This window comes from Aricia agestis, chromosome 4 (assembly GCF_905147365.1).
Source record: "Aricia agestis chromosome 4, ilAriAges1.1, whole genome shotgun sequence".
NCBI lineage: Eukaryota > Metazoa > Arthropoda > Insecta > Lepidoptera > Lycaenidae > Aricia > Aricia agestis.
In genome coordinates this window covers 1,454,831-1,478,854 of record NC_056409.1, presented here as the reverse complement: position 1 = coordinate 1,478,854, position 24,024 = coordinate 1,454,831, and the positions used below count along the sequence as shown (strand labels likewise).

Here is a 24,024-nt window from a genome sequence, read left to right as displayed (position 1 = left end):
GAGATCAGGTGCAGGACCGACTTTGACACGCGCACACACGTGGGCACTATAAAATTACTTCTGCGTAACTGGCCTGGTTTCATTGAAACCAGAGTGCTCTTGTGAATTGCGCACACACTTGGGCACTATAAAACTACTCCTGCGTAACATGCTCTTGTGTATTGCGCACACACTTGGGCACTATAAAATTACCCCTGCGTAAACGAGAATTTCGCGTCGTGGCCGTTTCACTATTACCACAACGCGTTATAAGCCATTTTTTCGCTCACTGAGCGTTTTCGGTCTTTGAGCGTAACATATACAATGTACTATCAGAAAAGTTGATTCCTATGCAGATGGAGGACCTAAGTAGTTTGGTCGCGTTATATCAAACCCAGCCGACAGATCACAATAATTAACATTGAATTGACATGATCTGACCAAATGACGTTGGTCTGTCAACTGCCTAGGAATCAATTTCCTCGATGGTACATGTAGGTATAACTATAAAGTGTACAGTCTAATATATTCCAGCTTAACGGTAAACCTTAATTATAAATTTATAACTCACGTGTGACTACTTCAAGATTCATCTACAATGTTTTACGTCTAGAATAACCTTCTCACGTTAAAAATCTCCCACATAAACTATCGATGGATATATCGATAAGAGCGCAACACTATTGTGTGCTAGTGCTGAAGGCGTAATATGGAGCAACTCGGTGGCTGCGTTTAAGGCCATCCTCTGAGCAAACGACCTTGAGGCTTGACCATACATTTGCCGCGTTGCCGAGATCGCGCCAAAATGCTATTTTTTTACTTATCTTAGTTCAACATTTACCTAAAAAAAATTCAAACGTCCAGTATGTAGTTACTGAAATTGTCGATCTATTGGCGTGTGTTTCAAATAACCGTAATTTATAAATACTAGGGAGATACTGAATGTTACATGCTTGAATTTAAATACTTAAATTGGTACTTTGGAAGCTGATATCATGAGTATAATAAACAAAAATAGGAAATTAATAACGATGAAAGGAATGTTCATATACCGAACATATTGCTGTATTTTTATTATAACTTTGTAGCTTTCAAATTATGGGTTAATAAATCTAAAAACGGTAAATTACGGCATCTCCGTAGGGGGAGCGTCTTAAGTCCTAAAGGCGCAATTGACAATTGTAGCTCTCCGTCTAACATCTGGTCTAAGACTCGACAGGTGTAATCAGGTAATAGACCATTTAGGATATAATTATGGCATAAAACCCTAGATAATGGTACTAGGAATAGTAGTTTTAAGAAAACTAGATTGCGGGAAAATTAAAGTTACGGCTTACTTTTAGTTTTCTGAAAATTTGCGACTATTTAGTCGCAAATTTTCAGAAAACTAAATTTACAGAAAAATTGGAATAAATATCTTATTTATTTAAATAAGATATTTATTCCAATTTTTTAAACATTATACACAAACCACATAAAATCGAATCGAAAGAATAAGTACTTAGAGTAAGTACAAAAGAAAAAAACATAAAATAAACATCAAAGAAAACATAAATTAATAAAAATTTATTTAATCATCTAGTTTTGTAATTTAATTTATATTACAAAACAAGATGACGCCCGCAACTCCGTTGCCCTAAAATTCGTCTATCGCTCAGGAACTGTATATTTTTCCGGGATAAAAAGTATCCTATGTCCTTTTCCGGTACTCAAAGTATCTTCATACCAAATTTTAGCAAAATCGGTTCAGCGGTTTGGATGTGAAGAGGTAACAGACAGACACACTTTCGCATTTGTCAAAGGGTTTTCGTGGTTGGATACCGCCCGCTCTGTCGATCCAGGCGAAACAGGACATCGGAGTGATGAGAATGTGTTGTGGCCCGTCCTACAGTCTCTATTGGGTGTTGGGTTTTTTTTTATGAAATAAGGGGGCAAACGAGCAAACGGGTCACCTGATGGAAAGCAACTTCCGTAGCCCATGGAGACTTGCAGCATCAGAAGACCTGCAGGTGCGTTGCCGGCCTTTTAAGAGGGAAATAGGAGAGGGTAGGGAAGGGAATAGGGTAGGGGATTGGGCCTCCGGTAAACTCACTCACTCGGCGAAACACAGCGCAAGCGCTGTTTCACGCCGGTTTTTTGTGAGAACGTGGTATTTCTCCGGTCGAGCCGGCATATATTATAAAGTAAAATAAAGTGTCCGGCTAAAAATTCAACTATAGAAACACTAGAATCGCATTTTAGGTATGAACCTTTAAAACTGCTTTGATAGGTAAATAAGTGTATTTATGCCAGTAGGTTATTAGTAAATACCTACTCTACAATATTATGACGTGTACCTGCATCCTGCCCGTGTACCGCTCTGGGCTCTCATTATGTCCAATTGCTTATTGCACATAACACGTTCCACAAATTGTACACGATGTAGTTACAGCGACGACAAAAGTAGTCATATTTTAAATTTTTGCCTTTGGGCCATCCACATAATATTATTACGTCATGTCACACGAAGTGAAGTTTCAATAGTCCGTTCCAATTTAATTAATGTAAGTCTAAAGAAAAAATTAAAACTAATATAAAACATAGGCCGGCAACGCACCTGCAGTTCTTCTGATGTTGCGAGTGTCCATGGGCGACGCGCGACGGTAGTTGCTTTCGATCAGGTGACCCGTTTGCTCGTTTGCCCCCTTATTTCATAAAAAAAAACATGATGGAACTCCTGCTGCTGTTATATAATAACACTGCTAAAAACAGCACATTTAAAATACTTTCAAGTCGAAAAATCAGCTAATATAAATAGCAGGGTGCGGCTAAATGCCACGGGGAGGTTGTAGGGGTGGAGGTCTCCCCGCCAGGAGGAACTAGGGGGTGCTCGGTGGTGTTGGGGGTACCGGCTCGGGGGTCCGGGTGACGGAAGCGCCTAATGGTGGCGAGTCACGAACGCACGCAAATTACGTAGGCGCCAGCGCTAATGGTATTATTTTTGATGCAGCCCGTTTATGGGTGTTGCGAAAGGTGACATTAAATCATAAAAAATAGTAGCAGCATGATAAAGTAATTGCTGAATTCAAGGGACGTGGTGTGTAAGAGAAATGAATTCGTATAGAGCACTTTTGCTCAGTGAAAAAGCATTCGCTAGTTTCTATAGTTCGCGAAGTTAGATTTAAAAAATGTGTGGGATTCGACTCGCCTCCTTGTGGTGTGACTCATGGCGCTTGCGATGAACGTTATGTCAAATCCCATAGGTACATTTTTGATATCTCACTTCGCCATAGAATCTAGCGAATGCAGTTTGACTACGCACTCAGGCAACAGATTAATTGACTAAACGTATAAAATGTATTATATTTTCTCTTTTATTGTCATGAATTGAGGTTGCTTTTTAATTGTCACAGGCGCTAAAATCTCAAACTACTTACCTACATTGCATTTAACCCGGCGACAATGACATATCAATTAACCTGTTTTTCAGAATTCCTGGAACTTACAAAAGATGTTAAGTCTGTTTATCTAAAAAAATTAAAAAACACTTCACACATGCCCAGCATGTCCAATTTTTATATGCTAGGGCATGATTACATATTGTGATAATAATTGTAGTAGTTATATAACTCTGAATGGGGAAGTAGAAGACTGATTTCTTTTTATTTTCATGTTAGTGACTTATAAGAACCTCTCTTTAAATTTATCAGTAATTTTTTTCCTTCATAGGTAAGAAAATTTTGCGAATATATAAAATTAACGTACACGTTAAATTTTCAAGGTTGATTTTGCGTCTGCCGTGAAAAAAGCCAAGAAATAAAAATATTTATTATATAACACAGGGTTTTTTATTTTATGCATAATTAAAGTCCCCTTTTTAAATAAATTATAAACAAAATTGTGGTAGTTTACTTAGTTTCATTAAAAATGTATCTACAAAGTTCGGGTCAAAATGACCCGTCATAGTCCATGTAATTATTTTCACGTCATTGACGCCGGGTTAATAATACCCCCACACCGGCTTCGGTGACGGTGGCCGGTTTCATTGGAAATAACATGTTTCCAACGCGGGAATCGAACCCACGACCTCCGAGACAAGAGCCACGCTCATAACCACTGGACCATGGAGGCGGACCACGGAGACCTACATTGTATTCATTAAACAGCTACGGTATTTGCCACCCTCCCACAAAATACATATAAAAAGCATATCTTTCGTTTTAAAATGTATGAAACGTAAATGTAATCCTTAAAGTTTATATTTAGTACCTACAATAAACTAATTCAGCTTTGAAAGAAATACTTGAATAGCACAATAGTATTTTATATTTATCTTTACTGTTTTAAAACAAAGTATATTTGGGTTTATAGTAAGGTATTTGCAAAACCTATTTCGTGTAACATTATACGCATGTCTGCCGATTTGGCGAGGGTGGTGCCAGGCGCTGCCCCTCCCCCCTGCGGGTTATGCAACGTTTGCTGAATCGTTGTTGCCGCGATACCACGCGCAAACACAACGACACCCTCATGCATTCAACCATTTTGCTAGGTTTATACGGAAACTTTATTTGTACTTTGGCTCGTCAAATAATTTTGATTTTTGTTTGAGCTGTATAAATGAAAATGATGTTCTTAGCAGGTAGTCAACATCAGTATCAGCTGTCACCCTCTACAATTTTATTTTGAATCAGAACATGCTCTAGGTATTATTAGCCAATGCAATAATGATTCATTTCAAATCGTTTTAAAGCTGAGACATTATTATATTGAGAGATATTATTATTGTATGAACGTTGTAGTTATACGCTGCGCAAGCAAAGATTTAAACCACAATTTGGCTCTTTTAGTACCTACTGTCTCTCTTAAAATCTAACAGTTTAAGAGATACAGTATTATAAGAGTTCTTTACCCTCGTCACTCGTGCATAATCGTTTTCTACGCACCTACTACTATAAACTCAAGTACATAACGCATTTACTGCCATACATTAAATTAAATATGTAGTAAAAACTAGGTACTATACTTAATAATTATACAGGCAACTCCATACAATACTCATCCAGCTACCTCTGGTTCCAGATGGAGACGTCCTCGTCCGAGTACAGCGACGAGGAGGTGGGCGTGGTCGCGCGCGGCGTGCGTCTGTGGGTGCGGGGCGTGCGCGCGCACACCACGTGCGCGGACATCGTGCGCGCGCTGCAAGACGCGCCCGAGGGTGGGTACTCACTTGTGACGTCATTGGGATACTAACTCGTGACGTCATTGAGACACTCTCTTGTGACGTCATTGGGACACTGACTAGTGACGTCATTGGGATACTGACTTGTAACGTCATTGGGACACTGACTTGTGACGTCATTGGGCACTGACTAGTGACTTCATTGGGACACTGACTAGTGACGTCATTGGGATACTGACTTGTGACGTCATTGGGACACTAACTTGTGACGTTATCGGAACACTGACATGTGACGTCATTGGAACACTGACTTGTGACGTCATTGGGACACTGACTTGTGACGTCATTAGGGCACTGACTAGTGAAGTCATTGGGCACTGACTAGTGACGTCAATGGGACACTAACTAGTGACGTCATTGGGAAACTGACTTGTTGACGTCATTGTGAATTAACGGAAACTGGAAAACACAGCCAAATAACACCTAATTTGATTTGATTTTGATTTTTGAAAGTAACAACAAATTTCCTTAAAACGACATTTAAATACACCAGATGGTGTATTTAAATGTCGTTTTAAGGGTCAGATGACTGATAAAAGAAATCACCCGCTTATATATTTTGTCAATATCCCTCCTATGAAATAAGCCCGTACTTATCTACAAGCTCTTCTACGTCGTCTGCTGATGATATCGATGTCCTTTTCCAGCATCAGACTACATAGCGTCAGGCTCATGGGTGCTGGCGGAGCGGTGGCGCGGTGTGGAGAGGCCTTTACCACCCGACGCGCCCGTGTTACATGTGCTGGCCGCATGGGGAGATGCCAGGCACGAGGTAAGTGTTAAAGGTGAATGGGTGACTGATGTATACCTCGTGGGCAACACACGTGATGACATACGACTGGGTTTGACTCAAAACTATTGATTCATAAACGATGAAGTTTGATGGCATATAATTACATCGAGTACGATCTGTGGCAGATCAGCTGTTAGTTGTTTTATAAATCGAATTCCTAACGTTTCAATGATTTACAAGCTTTAAAATCTTAGACACTTTTCATTAGACTACAACAAAGTTAAAGGAAAGTAATATTTTTGTGTGTGCGTTTGTCCCAACACAGAATCTGACTTCAAAGAATATAGAGTACCCTCATAAAATGGCCCGGGTAATAGGCTATAATACACTGTTGAGTATAACTATCATGCTTATCCCTTTATCAGGTCCGCCTCTCCCTGCGGCGTATGTCTAGCGGCGGGGAGGACGACTCGGGTCGTGACAGCGACGGTGGAGGCCGATCCCGGGCGAGGCGACGCCGGAAGACGCGAGCCGGCACCCCGCCGCCGCGAGCTAAGAGCGAGGATCCAGCGGCTCGTCTCGTCTCCGTCATACACCACCAAAGCAGAACCATACACCAGCAGTTGGATAAACTCAGGTTGGTTGGGAGTGATAAGCTATAATATAGACAGCTCGTAGACAGGTTAGTTAGACTAGGGTTACACGGTCAGTCTGGCATCAAATCAGTCCATCAGTCTCAGACTGACGCCAGAATGATGGCCGGAAAATACAAAATAAAAAATGATCATTCTGTTAATCACACGGTTAGTGTCTAAACACACTAGGCCAAAGTTCGGCATGATTATTAATTACCAATGTATTTTAAATTACTGATGACACAACATGTCGAAATTACGTCGCGTTATAGCGTATGCATAGCGCATTGCAGACGTAATCATGCCGAACTTCGGCCGCGTATTTTCGGCCTAGTGTGTTTAGACATTTACACGATCATTCTTTCGTTAGTCTACATCAGACTGATGGACTGAACTGATGCCAGAACCTATGACTTAGAAGGAATGATTATAAAAACGATATAGAAAAATCGTTTGTAGCTTAGTACGGCTAAAGTAAATACCTGGTTGCACAAAAAGTAGTTATTATGTTTCTACCTATACTAAGTTTCTACTCATTGTTAATACAATTTTCATTTTACAGAGAACAAGAGAAACTCATCGACCAACTAGAAGACCAAACACACAAAAGCAGAATGGAGAAGCACGGGACCAACTACCTTCTGGAGTCGTACCTTCGGGACCTGGGCAGGTGTAGCGAAGTGAACGACAGTCAGACAGCGAACAGTGATAGTGGAGTCGGAGTCGGCAGCGGCACCCCACCAAGAAGACACACCAAACACAAGTCCAGGCGGGAGAGACACCTCATGAGAGAGCACTACTTCACTAAAGAACTAACACACATATGCCAAGTCAACTCCGAAAGACTGATGCAGCCTCCCAACGACACAGACTCCGACGCTTCGGCGGATGAGCTAACCAAAATCAGAGAAGAAATCGAGCTGCTGGAAAAACTCGCGATCGTCAACAAAAGGTTACATCGAGAAGAGGAGCTGGTGGTCAGACTAACGGCCAAGGTCAAAAGGTACATGGACGAGGATAGGGCCAACAGCTGCGAAAACACCTCCGAAGTCGCAGTCCTCATAGACAAAATAGAGGAGGAACTAACGAAGACGGCTAAAGAGATGAAGGACAACGCCGTGGAGATAGAACAAGCGGACAGAGAACTGGAGTTTCGGAGGAAAATGCTCGAGGAACTGACGCTACAGTTGGAGGAGGAGGAGCTCCAGAACACGATTCTGGAGAGACAGCTAAACGAGGCTTACAATAGACAGCCGATAGTTCTAAATGAGAGCTACGTACCAGTTCTAGAACAGACGCCGCCTGTATTCAAGTACAATCCTAACGGCTACGAGTTGGATACCCTCGTATGACATACACTAAACCTTGTACAATTTTAATCCAAAGACGCCTTTATACAATCTTGTAGCAATATTATTTAAAAAAATCGATAAAATTTTGTTATTACCTTGGTAATAATTATTTGTATAAATGAGTATTGGCTTCTTTTAGGACAATAGCTTTCTGTGGTATTTTTATTTGTAAATATTTGTCTATGCTACGAGATGTAGTTGGCCCCCTGTATCCATAGTATGAGTGACCCGAAAAGATTTACAATTAAATTAATTTAGTTTTGGCGGAACTCATTCTATGGTGATCTTTTGAAATTACCAATTACAATTATTCAGTTGTATACATGTGTTTAATTAACTATAAGCAATATAATGGTGCTAAGATATAAGACAATATACTAACATAGTGATAGCGGAAAAATATATTTATATATACGAAATACAAAACCAAAAAATTGTACAACAGAACCACCAAGCAACATGTATATAAAGTACGGTCGTAGAACATGTAGAAATTCGTAAGTTGCCGATTGCCCGAAATAACGATGTCTCTTTCAGTCGCGTGCAAATATACATATTGCTAAATTGTTTTAACGGATATGCAATAGCAATATTTGCGCCATTAGAAGAGCCAAGCACCAATGGGTCAATGTACTATCAAAGAAATTGCAAGGCAGATGGCAGACCTATGTCATTTGGTCGGGTTATCAATTTAATGAAAGTCGTGATCTGTCGGCTGCGTTTGACATAACACGACCAAAATACGTATATCCGCCATTTGCCTATTAGCTATGTCCACACTTGTTTTCTGCACTTTCATCTTCAATTTTCGTCATCAACTTTCATATTGGCGCATACAATAATTGAACGTAACGCCAATATTGTCATTTTTTGGATACGGTCAGTGGTCGCCTCACGTTCGCTGTTGACTGCGCTATAACGCATGCCCTTGACGAATAGAAACAGGCACAGTGTGGACAAAACTCTTAATCAACTTCTCTGATAATACCATCAACGAAATTGATTTATAGGCAGTTGACGGACCTATGCCATTTGGTCGCATTATGTCAATTCTATATCAGTCATGAACTGAGTTTGACATACTGCAACCAAATTACGTGTCCGCAATCCGTCGATGAATCAACTTCTCTGATAGTACTAATTTCTCCATACAGCACGACCGGACTATAGACCTAGTCAAACTAATAAACGAATTAGAAAGATAGTGACGTACTAAACCCATTAAAAGAGAAATAAAAAATTTGAAAAATTAAGTTGTAATAAACTTTTTTTTATATCCCTTAACCTCTCCGTTTTTCCAATTTTAAATTAAACTATGCCAATGATTTGGCAAAAAAAACACTCTGTCTACCTCAGTCCTCAACCTTATCAATAGAAACTTCCACATTGTGTATACAGACATTATAGTAATAATACAATGTTTTGTCTCACTTCGATACGTTAGAAAAGTCGCCCGATAAATAAACAGCAAAATATAAAAAAAACTACAAAATATCAGGTCACTAAAACATCTGTATACACAGTTTAGCTCAGAGTTAAGACTATAGTTAAATCAACATCTTGCAGTTTTGTCTCATAGATTTGGAAAATCGACATCTTTTGATTACACTTAGGGCTCCCACACAAAACTGCGAATTCGCATCGCGTCGCATCGTAATGTCATTTTTATTATGAATTTTGTCGCAGATATTTGCGATGCGATGCGAATTCGCAGTTACGTGTGGAAGCCCTTATAGTTGTATGGACGAAAAATTCAAATTAATATATAAAAATGCTTTATTGAACAAATATGATTATGAAATACCTAAAACACTTTATCTTCTTGACATTCGCCACGGCCAGTACTTAGAGTTTAGACTCAGATTGTATCTATATCTATAGATTGTTGCCGTAACTAGTTTTAATACTGATCACAGTATTAAAACTACTTACGGCAACAGTTTATCTTTTCTACAATGTTGTTAATGGGTAACGTTTGACATCAGCCAATAATAATCGGCCAAGGGCGAGTCGGACTCGCGCACGTAGGGTTCCGTACCATTATAGAGCAAAATTTCGCCAAAATTGTGTTTTCTTTTTGTATATGAGCCCCCTTAATTTTTGTTTTAATATTATTATTAAAATGTAATTATGTGCCTTGTTATTTGTATTTTAGCAGAGTTAGTTTAAAATCTGTTAAACCTTTTCATTTCGAATAACTTCAAACTAAAAACATAGGTTTTTGAAATAAGTTACCTCCTCATTTTTTAAGGTCATTTTAGTAAGTCAAGTAGGTTGAAAACAACGTATAAGTGACTCTAAGTACTGGCCTTGGCAACCGTTTTGAAGACAGAAGGAAGAAGGTAGTACCAAGACGGCATTAATAAGAAGGTACACACAGGTCTTTAGTGTCTCCATATTGACAGTGACATCAGAGGTGGCTATGACGTCACCCGCACCTTCTATGTCCTGCAGTCGAATGGTTACTCCGTGTCCATCGCCACCTGCAATGTGAAGAATGCCAATTAAAGAAAATATGACTTGTTTATTGATGTAAGTACTACTAAAGTCAAAATGAAATAAGGTGTAATCCATTCACTGAACTTTAACTTCATTGAAAATCGCGGTTTGTATAGAAAACGATGAAATATGACAAGTTTTTTGATAGGGGATCAATGATCGCTAGGGACAGGATTGGCAATTTGATAATACTGGTAGGTAGTTGGGTAGGTACTAATTAGAAACAAATATTCACTTGGGAAGTAGAACCTACATAAAATTCTGAAATTTTATGATATTTGTCTTGTCTAGTCTGAAACTTTATATAGGTAATTTAGATATTACTAGTCAAATTTAAAACAGCAGTCGACGCCGTAGGCAAATGCTATTGCAGTAAAAGTCGAGGTACACAAAATATAGGCATATAACATATACACAAAATATATCGTCATGGGAGTTCCATGATTTTGTGTATATCATGGGACAAAAGAACACAAGACATATTTTATCCTACTCGAACAAAACCAGGAAACATAACTGCTTTAGATCGTTACAAATGTATATTAACTCTTATTTATTAAATAAGCATTTGATAAATATTAATCTACGTTTACTTCGCAAAACACTTATTTAATTTCTCTAGATATAAAATTTGACGTTATTTATGTTGAACTAATAGACCATTTTCGAGGTATAGGTCATCGACTCCGTGGCGCAACGGTAGCGCGTCTGACTCCAGATCAGAAGGTTGCGTGTTCAAATCACGTCGGGGTCAAAACTTTCTTTTGCCTTTTTTAGGGTTCCGTACCCAAAGGGTAAAAACGGGACCCTATTACTAAGACTTCGATGTCTGTCCGTCTGTCTGTCTGTCTGTGTGTCTCCAGGCTGTAACTCAAGAACCACTATAGCTAGACTTCTGAAATTTTCACAGATTGTGTATATCTGTTGCCGCTTTAACAGCAAATACTAAAAACAAAATAAATTAAGTATTTAAGGGGGATAAAAATCGTTTGTTGTTCGGGATACAACAAACGAATTTTTTTGCTATTTTTACTCGATATCAATAACGGAAATACATATAGCCTAGTAAACGAATGATTCTGCTTGGAAAAGTCGAAAGCGGAAATTTTGACTTTGGTACCTTGTTTAGACTAGTTAGGAGATAAACATACAAAAAGTCCTGACCCCTCCGAGGTGAGCCCGATGGAGGGGGGGGGGCAAAGAAGGTCCCGTTTTTTGCTTACTCATCATAAACGGTGCTTCGTACGAAATTCTCTTGTACTACACAATAAAAGCTAATTAAATTCTCTACAACTTCGTCCTTTACACTTTGTATTTATCTCCAATCAATCAAACATATTTATCTCCTAACTACTCTTAATAAAGTACCAAAGTTAAAATTTCTGCTTTTGACTTTTCCAAGCAGACCCCCATTATGGGCATTCGTTTACTAGGCTAATAGGCATTTGAAATATTCACGAAATACTCAGTTTTATTTGTAATTTAATAATCTAGAATAAAATTTAAATAAATGAAATAATTAAGCTCCCATACAAAAAACACAATTTTCAGCCTATTTTTGCTCTATTGTGGACTGTGGTACGGAACCCTTCGTGCGCGAGTCCAACTCACACTTGGCTGATTTTTTAAGATTTTCGTCGAGCTTCAGAAGGAACTATATTTTAATGGCTTCACTTAAGTTCCAAATATTGTTTACTTAAGCAGTTATAAGATATTGACAAAAACATTGAGTTCAAGCATTAGACTCAGATAGAATTGCAAGAGAAATGTTTACAATGTAGATAACAAACGACTCGGACGGCTTTCAATTACCGCTATCGCGCCGGGGTCAAAGATCGCGCCTTATAAAGACGAGAGCTGTTCGCGACGAGCAGAGCGCGCCCGACGGTGGCCGGGGAACAACGATGAGGGCGCTACATTATTTAATATTTCTCGCCAACTTCCTATCCGTGCTCTGTCTCAATTTGACGTATCTGGATCCGACGGTGCTCCAGACCAAAACCTCCGCAGACATACAGCAGCAGACGGCGACCGACATCATCGGCAATTACCTGAGCTCCGGGACCTTCACCGTGGTCGTGCAGCCCGTGCTGTTCCAGGACAGCAAGGATGTGTTCACGTTGCGCACGGTCAACGGGGTTCTGCAGATCCGCGCCAGCACCGGCGTCGCCGCCGTGTGGGGCTTCAACTACTACCTCAAGAAGTACTGCCGGAGCCAGATCGCCTGGCAGGTGCGGCGCGTCAGCGTGCCGTCGCCGCTGCCCGAGGTCAACGAGGTGGTCGTCGCCAACGACAGGTTCCGGTACTACCAGAACGTGTGCACCGCCTCCTACAGCTTCGTGTGGTGGACCGTCGACGACTGGGTAAAGCACGTCGAGTGGATGGCCCTGAACGGCATCAACGTGGGTCTCGCGCCTGTCGCGCAGGAGGCCGTCTGGGCCGAGATATACGAGCGCCTCGGCATGACCGATCAGGAGATCGCCGAGCACTTCACGGGACCGGCGTTCCTCGCTTGGCTCCGGATGGGCAACGTGCACGGCTGGAGCGGCCCGCTCCTGCGGTCCTGGCACGACCGTCAGCGGAACATAGAGGACAAAGTCGTCGACTACATGTACCGTCTCGGGATGGTGCCCGTGCTGCCCGCGTTTAATGGTCACGTACCGCGAGCCTTCCGAAGGATCTTTCCGAACGCCACGTTCTCCACGGTGCAGCCTTGGAACAAATTCAACAACGACTACTGCTGCAACCTATTTTTGCAGCCGACCGAGCCGCTTTTCAAGGAGCTCGGGACGATGTTCCTGAAAAACATCACCGCGAGACACGGATTCAGCAACATTTACGCGGCGGATCCCTTCAACGAGGTCATCATGGAGCCCTGGTCCGACCACGTCGTGCGGGAAACATCGAAAGCCATATTTTCCACAATCGAGGGCGTCGACGGGAACGCGGTGTGGCTGATTCAAAACTGGATGTTCGTCCACGACCCCGTTCTGTGGCCGCTGGACCGAGTTCGGACGTTCCTGACGTCGGTCCCCAACGGTCGCATGCTCGTGCTCGATTTGCAGTCGGAGCAGTGGCCGCAGTACGAGTTGTACGACATGTACTACGGCCAGCCTTTCGTCTGGTGCATGCTCCACAACTTCGGCGGCACCCTCGGAATGTTCGGAAATACAAAGTCGATCAACAAAAATGTGTACGAGGCAAGAAATCTTCGAAACAGCACGATGATCGGAGTCGGCCTGACTCCCGAGGGGATCAATCAGAATTACGTGGTGTACGATTTGATGCTGGAGTCCGCCTGGAGAAAAACTCCGATAGAGGATCTGAACGCCTGGGTCGAGGCTTACGCGGAGCGGAGGTACGGGTGCAACGGTACTTCTCTCGCATGGAGGTACCTGCTGAGGAGCGTGTACAGCTTCGACGGTCTGAATAGAATGAGAGGCAAGTACGCGGTGACGCGTCGGCCGAGCTTCAAAATAAGGCCGTGGGCCTGGTACAGCGGGCACGATATTTTCGAGGCTCTCAAATATTTCGTGTTCAGCGACCCCAACGCCTGCAACTCCGACGGATATAATCACGACCTAGTCGACGTCACCAGACAGGCCCTCCAGTACAGAACCGATCAGCTGTATCTCAAAATATTAGAAGACAGATCCTCTCAATTGTATGTCTTCAATTCGTCAATAAATCGCTTCTTGGACGCCATGGGAGACATGGAGAGCATTCTGGCGACAAACGGCGACTTCAGCACGCAGAATTTCTTCGACGCGGCGAGACAGGTAGCTTCGAACCGACTGGAGTCCTACTTGTACGAGTTGAACGCTCGGAATCAGATAACGCTGTGGGGTCCGACCGGGGAGATTTCCGACTACGCCTGCAAGCAGTGGGCGGAGATGTTCCACTACTACTACATACCCCGGTGGAGCAAGTTTCTGTCTCTGGCGCTGGACGCCAAGGCGAGAGGGGAGACGTTTGACGAGAAGACCGCTCAGAGGGTCGTGAGGGCGTCTGTGGAGGAGCAGTTCCCGTCCGTCACTATCGACGCCCTCCCGCGGCAGGACGCTAACATGCTCGCCCTGAGGCTGTACGAGAAGTGGGCCCACGTATCGGACCTCGAGGATTTGCCGATATCAGTCATCAGAGAGATCCCGAACAAGAGAACGACGTTGGCTGACGTTGCGTTAGAGGAAAACGCGGAGGATGATATTATTACCGTTGTTACTGAAAAGTATATCAGCAAATAATTCAAAAATATATATTTTTTAATTACTTACAAATATATGATTGTATTGATTTTATTTAATAAATAAATAAAATAAATTAACATTTATTCAGTAACTGTAACTTAACTTTTTAGCTAAGTTTAACATTATTTAAATATAAACACCAATAATATAACAAGTACAAAATGTTAATTTAAAACTAAACCCACTACAGCTGGTGTCTAGAGCCTTCCCCCCAAAACGTGTGCAATTTATTCATTTTTTAACTTTTTGAATATCCTGGATACTTTTTCAGGGCCGCGTTCCTGGGTTTTTATATTTTAGAACAAGTTTTCATGTCGTAAAATTTAATTTCAATATTTCTAAATATATGACTCTAATATAATATGACAAATGACTCGTTTCCAGTTCAATTGCAACTATGTAGTTGTTAACTTAACAACTCTGCAACAGCCACTCTACTATGACTGCGTCCCATTTTTTTGCTTAATTTTCCTGGTTATTCCTACTTGAAAATCTGACTTTTTCTTAAAGAAAAGGGCAACCTTAAGCTTCTTACATACACGAGGAAATGTTTTTCGCATCCCCGGACAATTGGGGTTATCAGCAGAAGCGTAATATGCCCCGTTTAAAAAATCGTTTAAATTTTAAGATAAGGTTGCGTTTTTCACTTTTAAGAAACGGAAATATTTTATTAATTTATGCTTACGTACGTTGGAGGCCCCTGCAGTGGCCCGGGGCCCCCATAATATAAAAGATACAGCATATTCGGCGGTAGCTACGCCTCTGGACATAAGCCTGGGGCTCTACCACGAAACCGTTTTGAGACTCAAATAATCGAACGAGATTCCTACTCTTACAATCGTGAATTGACTTTGTTAGAGAAGGACGCGGTATTCTCGTCCGATTGTCTGAGTCTCAAAACGGTTTCGTAGTATGCCTCCAGGGGCCGTGGTATGTGTCAGTCAGGAGTACAAGGGTCTGCCCAGGCGTTGAGTGTGCGGCTACATACCTGCGGCTGGGGCTCCGGGCGGTCTTCCCCCGCGGGTTCCCCCGTGCCCCCCGCGCCTTCGCTGGCGGCCGCGCCTCCGCCGCGCCGCTCCTCACCCTCCACCAGGGAGAGGTACCGCGCCAACTCCGTCTCGTCGCACACGCGCAGAGGCGTCTTCGGACCCACTATAGCGATGGACACGTTCTGGAATGTACAGTTAAATTAAAGAACTACTAGCTAATCGAGAGGGTGAGGTTGGGAGTAAAAACAGAAAAAATAGCTAATTGTCATGATGATTTTAAAAAATTATATTTAATTAGATGAGCTAGATGACGCCTGCAACTCCGTTGCGCAAAAATTCGTTTATCGCGCTGGAACCGTACATTTTTCCGGAATGAAAAGTGTCCTGCTATATGTCCCGGGACTTGAAGTATCTCTATACCACAGCAAAATTGGTTTTAGGCGTAACAGACAGACAGACACCCTTTCGCATCTATAATATTAGTATGGGGAATAGCATTTCGTAAAACATCACCAAGACACAATGTGACTGACAATAATTGTAATAAATTAAAGTTTCTATTTTATCTGTTATTGAGCTTATATTTAATTGCATACTTGTTTTTGACAGAAGTTCATATTTTCACTAGCGCTTTTGATTGGCTAACATATTATATTATCAAAAAAAGATGGGCATTAATTCCACAGTTTAGGATGTTATTTACCTTGGTATTAAGATCTACTTCATTGGGCAGTGTGTCCCTCAAAGCTCTCAATCCATGCGCCACTAATTCCTGGAGATCACAGTCGGCGAAGGTGTTGAGATGTTTCTCCAGGTACGTACGAGCTGACTGTGAGCGTGCGCCGATGGCCATGGCGCGGCAGTCGAAGAAGTTAGCGGACGGACAAGTCTGGTAAATGTGCGGTCCTTGGTCCTGTAACGCAAATTGAAATAAAGAATTCGAAAACAAACATTTACACTATATAGTAAGAACTTTTCGTTAGCTAATAATATAATTTCAAAGGAGCAGAAAAACATCATTAATACTAATAATTAACAATAAAATATATATATATATATATATATATATATATATATATATATATATATATATATATATATATATATATATATATATATATATATATATATATATATATATATATATATATATATATATATATATATATATATATATATATATATATATATATATATATAAATTTTAATAATAACTAAAGAATAAGGTACAATAATTAGCTGTTGGGTCCTTTTAATTTTTTGATAGTGACAACAAAAATAGCTAATATGCTAAGCCATAACTTATGTTTGAAAACTTATAAAAGTTGTTTTTTATAATTAGCTTTTCACTTTGTTTCTTTATACTTGGTAAATAAGTGACATTTAGAAATGTGGATGTTAGTGCACTATTGTTTGTTTAGTTAACATTAGATTACTTACATCATAACCAGCTACAAGTAATCCGACACCAAGGGGTCTCTTGTCGTACCTCTGGGTGCATATTTGCATTTTATTGCCAACCATCGAAATCAGTCTCCCAACAGGCATGGGTGCATCATGGGAGTAGCGGTGATTCAGGCACTCTGTTCTCATGTAACGACTGGAATTATTAAAATTTTGGATTAGTTATTTAATACTAGATATGCCATACATTAAACCAAGTACTTATATTGATAGTAATTTATCTTCTACATAGATAAAAAATAAAATTAATTTTAAACCACACAATAATTAGGCTAATTTTTGTCTTCAAATATTTCTAGAAGTCCAGAGAAGATTTATATTAGGACTACGAATAATAAAAACTAAGGAAACGTAACTCCCATACTTCAACCGTTTTAAATTTGACTCCTTTTCGAACACTAAAATATGACAATTTAGATTTTCGCCAAGGTCGTGTCACAGGTAACGTATCATAATATTGCGCGCCGGACGACAGCCTGCGCGGTTATTGTCATTGTCATAGTTATGAAACAAATAATTGTCAAAAGCGGATAGTATTCTGCAGTATACACCAAGCACATCTACTATCGATATCTATATATATTATTATTTTAAAATCAAACATTTTCCTCTGATACTTAAGACATCGATAATAATTATAATATACATGTAATAATTATGAACAAACCTTGTACGACTCGGGCGAATCTAAAACTATCCGAGCACCTAGAGAAGACGTTTTCAGATTACAAAAATCTATGTGCTAAATTATTACAGAATTGAAATTAAAAACTTACGTAAATTTTGTACTCATAACTCACAATTAATATAATATTTTAATAAAAGTTAGCAGTTTTTTTTTTGTTCATTTACAATATTAAAGGAAATACTTATTTGTTTTTGTCGATTGAACGTAATTTATTACATTATGTTTTTTTTGGTTTGTTGTAAAAAAAATCCGTAGCAAGAAATATGAGAATACCCATACCATCTTATAACGCATTTAGTATAATGTAAGCCAGACCCTAAAATTTTGTTTATGATTAAATTGTTACATCTTGCATAACACTGTCCATGGCCACTTTGTAAAATTTTTGTAATCATATTATTTTTTGATTATTGCACTTTTAGGATAACATGTATATTTAATAAGACAAACACAAAGAGACCAGCTTAATTTTATGCAAATACCCTAGCATCCAACTTAAATAAACCATATTTTTTGTGTCGACAAAAATACAAGAAATCTATACTTATTACATAATATACATTTACATAATATACATATATACAATTACATAATATACATAATAAATAAACTTGAAAAAACGAGTCAGGGGCATATTAGAAGAGTAGTAGAATACATTTTAACTGTTTTTGAAATTTTTGTTTCTCTGTCTGTTTGTCTGTTTGTACAGGCTAATCTCTGAATCCGCTGGACTGATTTCAATGAAATTTGGCATGATGATACCTTACATCCCTGGTCAACATCTTAGATACTTTTTTTTAACCGACTTTAAAAAAAGGAGGAGTTAATGTTTACTTTGCTGTTTGTGGTCAGATTTTCAAAATTCTTTTTTTGTTGTATAGATTGCCCGAATTTGATACCATGTTTACAATAAAATCGGCCAAGTGCGAGTCGGACTCACGCACGAAGGGTTCCGTACCGTTATAGAGAAAAAATAGGCCAAAAGTTGTGTTTTTGTATGGGAGCCCCCCTTAAATTTTAATTATATTCCAATTTTATTATTAATTATTAAATAACACATATATTTAAGGATACTGTGAAAATTTCAACTGCCTGCCTGTAATTATTGGTATCGAACAAAAAAGGCCAAAAAAATCATGTTTGTTGTATCGGAGCCCCCCTTAAATATTGATTTTATTTTGTTTTCAGTATTTGTAATTATAGCGGCAACAGATATACACAATCTGTATTGTGTATATCTGTTGCCGCTATAATTGTATCAAAATTTCAGAACTCTAGCTATAACGGTTCTTAAGATACAGCCTGGAGATAGACAGAAGGACAGACAACGAAGTCTTATAGTAATAGGGTCCCGTTTTTACCCTTTGGGTACAGAACCCTAAAAACGGTGACTTGATAAGTAATGGAATTGAAGAAACTCCTCGGAATTTACAACGACAACCAAAGTGATTACCAATTCTAGCAAAGGTTGATCTTTAAAACTTTTCCTAATATTCGTAAACGCTTATCCAAACACTGGATGGATATTGACCACTGCGTTTTTCAATTCGTTACCAGCCATGGAAATTTTAAAGTCAAACTTTACGGATCTAAGTTACTAACATTGGTCGAGCACATAGGTAGAAATGGTAGAATATGTACGACCGAAGGCAGTATGTTTGAATCATGTTCTCTGGGAGAGTTTTTTCTGCCAAGACAAAAGAACTACAATGCTAGACAACCTACAGTGTAAATCTGATGATGCATACTACGGTGATTGTGGACAGCAGGAAATTAATCCGTGCCTTCAAGCGTTTTTGTCATAATTATTATTGGCAACAGTCTAACACAACAAATTCCAATATTAATTTAGCTATACTTAGTACAGTTACAATTTTTATAATTATATTTTATTTTCGTAGTGCATTAAAAATTTCGTGTGTAATGTAGATCCAAATAAAATAGTCATAGATGGGTGTTCAATTTTGTAAATCTCGATTTTAATAACATAATAATAATATCTATGGACGCTTCATACATTCACGCAGACGAAGTTGCGGGCAACAGCTAGTTTAATCATAGTTTTAAACAATTCACTTACAGATGAAAGGTTATTCCTGTATTAAAAGTCGTATCTGTATGACTTCTTCACCATTTCACAGGGCATTTAGGCATTTTAACAACAAAAATATTGTAAAAAGCTACGTAAAAAGTAAGTAAACAAATTGTAAAATGAGTTTGACAAAATTGTCATGTCAACCTGGTTGAATGTCACTCGAGTATATGTACACGAAAAATCTGTACTGAACACATGCATAAATATGCATGTATTTGGGTCACATTTTGTAGCCTTTTGGTGCACTTTTTTTGACGGAGTTACTCTTCCTTAGTTTTTATTATTCGTAGTATTAGGAGGAAAGTTGTACAAAGTTCACTGAATCATCTAGTCTTCTTTATAAATTGTATTAACATTTATGATTGTAAGTATAATTGATATTATTACACATGATAATAAAATGAGCAATAGATCAGACAATGACTTACATTCAAATTTATTTAAAATAACACAAAAATCAAGTAATGCACAAGCATACCTGAGCATACGAGCATCAGCTGTAAGACCGGAAATGGAAATTCCAATATGGTCATCAATAGGAATAATCTTCTTTTGGTAAGCTGACAACTCACTAACGGCCCGCTTTAAAGCTATCAACAAAGCAAAGTCTTTGTTCTTCAGGCCAACCGTTGCTGAGCCCAGCTTCACCGCCTCCATGGCATATTCTACCTGGTGAAGACGACCTTGGGGACTCCATACTGTCACATCACTGTCATACTGGTTGCGGAACTGGAAGTTAATGAAAACATGGACGATGATAACTTATACTCTGGCAATACACGAGACCGTAAACATTAATCTGTATTAATTTATGTATTATTGACGACCTCTGTGGCTCAGTGGTGAGCGCGTCGGTAGCTCAAGCCGGGGGTCGCGGGTTCGAATCCCGCCGACGGAACAAAAAGTTTTCAATGTTCCCGGGTCTGGATGTGTATTAAATATGTGTATGATATAATAAAAATCTTAAATATATGTATAGTATAAAAGTATTAAATATATTTCCGTTGTCTGGTACCTGTAACACAAGTCCTTTAGGTACTTAGCACGGGGCCAGACTGACGTGGTGTGAAGCGTCCATAGATATTATTATTATTATTATTATTGTTAAGTTTCTGGAAGTATTTGTGTACATGTACAGCATTTCGGCGACTTTATGAATAGGTTATAAAATTTCAATTTATTTAACGTAAAATATACCAGTTGGAGTAAAAGTAGTTTAGAATAAATATATTCTTTGAAATTTAATGCGATACTCGCAACGTTTAATTAAAAATGGGCTAGCAAAATGAAAATAAAGGTTGATGACATTGCATTTAAACTTTACATGAAAATATATCAAAAGTTACATTAAATTCTTACTTTAGCGATAAGCCGACCCAATTTAAATAACATTAACTTACCATTTTTAAATATTTAAAAAGATATTTTAGGCTTTACAAATGCAAAATTACAAAAACCCAAAAAACAAAAATGCTAACTAACGCTTGCCAGTGTTATATGACATTAGTGACAACTGACAGTTGACACTACACACTTGACTTTTTTTTTCTTTTAATATTATGGCTCTACGACTATGTAAACTATTCCCATTGTCAAGTAAAAAAATCGTCCAAGTGCAGCTAATCGGACGTGGTGCACACGTATAATAAATATAGGTTTCCGTGTAAACCAACGTAACAGTGTAAACAGTAAATCAAATATTGAGCAAATCTCTTCTTTGTTTTTCGTTCGTGTTTGTTGTTACAATGCAACAAATTTGTGAAAATTACAACTCTCCGTACATGATATACCGACGGGTGCAAAGTAAAAAAAGTCATCTGCAATTTTGAGTTTTTCGTTTTTTTGTAGAAACTAGCTTAAAATATCATGTTCTACAACATACCAAAAACAAAAATTCAAATATCACCTTATTTTTGGTACTTTTGTCACGTAAAAGAAGACATCTACTCTTGTTTTGTGAAATTGCACGATGTAGATGCGGATAACTACCGCTGGTCGTCTATACGCGGGACGCGCGGGGGTCATGTTATGCGGCATAAGCGGCTATCTGCCATATAGCTTTTTCTACGTTGCGATTGTGATTTAGATGTCTCAATTTACTTTTGCAAATTAGTATTGTTTATTATGTTTATGAGTACCTATTTATGTTAATTCTTATTGTTAGCTATATTAATTGACTTCTAATTTGTTACTGTTATTTTTTACTGTTTTTTCATGTTCAGAAAGTCCAAAACGACTTTTTAAAGAAGTTGAAAGTTTCCAGAACATAAGTGATAGATTTATAGAGCAAAATACTGTGTTGCCCGATGAAATTATTGAACATCTTATAGAAAACCTTGATGTGTCACCGATGAAGACAAATGAATATAAGTTAACTTTGTAAGATAAGTCCCCATGATCTGAATACTCTAGGCCAGTCACACCAGTTCACTCTCAGTCTGAAATATAAAATGATTTTGAAAATTTGTCGATCTCAGCAAATTAACAAATACGCCAACACCCTCAGAATACAGTTCATCATTTCAAGTCCGCCGCGTCCATTATCAGTATTAGATCAAAATATTATATATTCTTTTTTATTAAACAGATACTTTGATCTCATATAATCTATGACCTGCTTGAGTTTATTAACTCAAACAGGCCATCGAGTATATTGTCCCTCTCAAACTTTAAATCTTCTATAGACAACACCATTGATGCTTCTTCGGCAGTGGAGGCATCAAGTGAATGTTCTACGCCTTCCTCGTTAAACGGTAGAAAAAGACGTCAGTTAAATATTGATCTAAAGAAAAGGCGATTGAGAAATAAAGACACGTGTATTGATACGAGACGTAAATTACGACAAAATTTAGGTAAACAATTACATCAGTCCAGAAATGGTAAATTGCAACCTGCGTAACATCATATCCCGGCATTTGCAAGTTCTCGCGAAGTTTTTCTATTAACTTATCTTTGACCGGTTTTGGGATCTCTGTGATCACGAGAAGCAATTGAGAAATCGTTGAAATAAAATTTCATTTTGTGTTCTGAAGAATCGTATGCACCCCTCCGATGGTGTAAAACGTCCGGCGATGCTTATGATGTTATAATGAACCCATCATGCTTACAAGTGCCAAGTACAAAGACTTAATAAGCCTCTGCCTAAATTATAATAATTTACAACATAGTTCCTGTACTGATAATGATACTGAATAATTTTTAAATTAGTTTAAAATAATTAAAGTATTGACACAGAATTTCATTTTTGTTGTGAGAAAATACGATTTTTACGAAAGTAAATGAATGATTCCTAAGTATATCCATACTAATATTATAAATGGGAAAGTATGTTTATTTATTTATTTGTTTGTTTGTCCTTCCTTCACGCTCTAACGAAGAAACAAATCGTATTGTTTTTTGGCATAAACTTAATTGAAAGGATGAAAAGTAACATAGGCTACTTTTGGTCTTGGAAAAACATCATGTTTCTAAGGGAGCTTACGGGAATATTTGCAATTTACGCGATTTTCAAATTCCACGCGAGCGAAGCCGCGAGCAAAAGCTAGTATTTCATATTTTAACTTCCTTCTAAATCGTGTACCTTGCACCGAATCGACAACGTAGAAAAAGATATCTACGCAATTATGTTCTGAACTTGGTGTGTTTAAGATGTAAAACGTTTAACTACATATTTTAATAATATAACTTACTTTTAATAATAATTTTAATAATATAAAGTGTTACACTTTACGTAGTTACTGATAATCGTACTAGTAATCGGTAAAAATACTTTAATAAATATAATTTTTAATTCCCACGTAGAAACGACCAAGTGGTAGTTAACTCAGTTGTCATATTTTCAAGCGCAATGTAGATGCAGACAACTACAATATCTCGTAAATTAAACATAATTAGAAGAAATTAAATATACATGTGGATTCATTAATAAATAATGAAACAATGATGAAAATTTCAATAAATTTGATCGGAAATTGACAAAATGGGAGCATTTTTTCCTATTATGCGCTCTCCTGAAAAGTTGCTGTTTTGTAGATGACTCTTTTTACTTTGCACCCGTCGATACAGTCTTAACTCTGGAGACAGACATACGGGCAGGTAGCGAAGTCTTTTGACAATAGGGACTTA

The 24,024-nt window shown here is 38.6% G+C and overlaps 3 protein-coding genes and 1 non-coding gene across 6 annotated transcripts in view; 3 read left to right on the top strand and 1 right to left on the bottom strand.

Annotated features, from left to right (window-relative positions):
- Positions 1-9,168, top strand: part of LOC121725820 (ras association domain-containing protein 10) — a 118,384-nt gene extending 109,216 nt beyond the window's left edge. For both annotated transcript variants that reach the window (XM_042112927.1, XM_042112928.1), the window contains 5 exons: positions 5,038-5,173; positions 5,845-5,969; positions 6,356-6,567; positions 7,128-8,547; positions 9,053-9,168. In XM_042112927.1, coding sequence (XP_041968861.1) covers positions 5,038-5,173; positions 5,845-5,969; positions 6,356-6,567; positions 7,128-7,917 — 1,263 coding nt within the window. In that variant the 3' untranslated portion in view covers positions 7,918-8,547; positions 9,053-9,168. The remainder of the gene's footprint in view (positions 1-5,037; positions 5,174-5,844; positions 5,970-6,355; positions 6,568-7,127; positions 8,548-9,052) is intronic.
- On the bottom strand, positions 5,928-21,388 carry LOC121725821 (proteasome subunit alpha type-1-like). 2 transcript variants are annotated; one of them, XR_006035441.1, is made up of 7 exons: positions 21,300-21,388; positions 20,378-20,628; positions 17,093-17,252; positions 16,356-16,565; positions 15,652-15,834; positions 10,294-10,400; positions 5,928-5,939 (listed from the first exon to the last, which is right to left on the bottom strand). XR_006035441.1 is itself a non-coding variant. In XM_042112930.1 (6 exons), the coding sequence occupies exons 1-6, from the start codon at positions 21,300-21,302 to the stop codon at positions 10,380-10,382; spliced, it is 828 nt and encodes a 275-aa protein (XP_041968864.1). In that variant the 5' UTR covers positions 21,303-21,388; the 3' UTR covers positions 10,157-10,379. The 2 variants fall into 2 exon arrangements, 1 of the variants encoding a protein (XP_041968864.1); XM_042112930.1 differs by lacking the exon at positions 5,928-5,939 and having other exon boundaries at positions 10,157-10,400.
- Positions 11,099-11,170, top strand: Trnaw-cca. The gene has a single exon. It is a non-coding gene; the product is annotated as a tRNA-Trp (tRNA).
- LOC121725819 (alpha-N-acetylglucosaminidase) lies at positions 12,279-14,699 on the top strand. The gene has a single exon (XM_042112926.1). It carries the CDS (start codon positions 12,321-12,323, stop codon positions 14,658-14,660), a length of 2,340 nt encoding a protein of 779 aa, XP_041968860.1. The 5' UTR covers positions 12,279-12,320; the 3' UTR covers positions 14,661-14,699.
- Positions 21,389-24,024: the final 2,636 nt, after the last annotated feature.

Coding starts and splice junctions, on each gene's coding strand:
- LOC121725821 (XM_042112930.1), bottom strand. Junction 17,253..20,377: donor GCTGATGCTCGTATGCTCAG/GTATGCTTGTGC, acceptor TAATAATTCCAG/TCGTTACATGAGAACAGAGT. Junction 15,835..16,355: donor AAGTAGATCTTAATACCAAG/GTAAATAACATC, acceptor TGTACATTCCAG/AACGTGTCCATCGCTATAGT.
- LOC121725819 (XM_042112926.1), top strand. CDS start 12,321: ATGAGGGCGCTACATTATTTAATATTTCTCGCCAACTTCCTATCCGTG.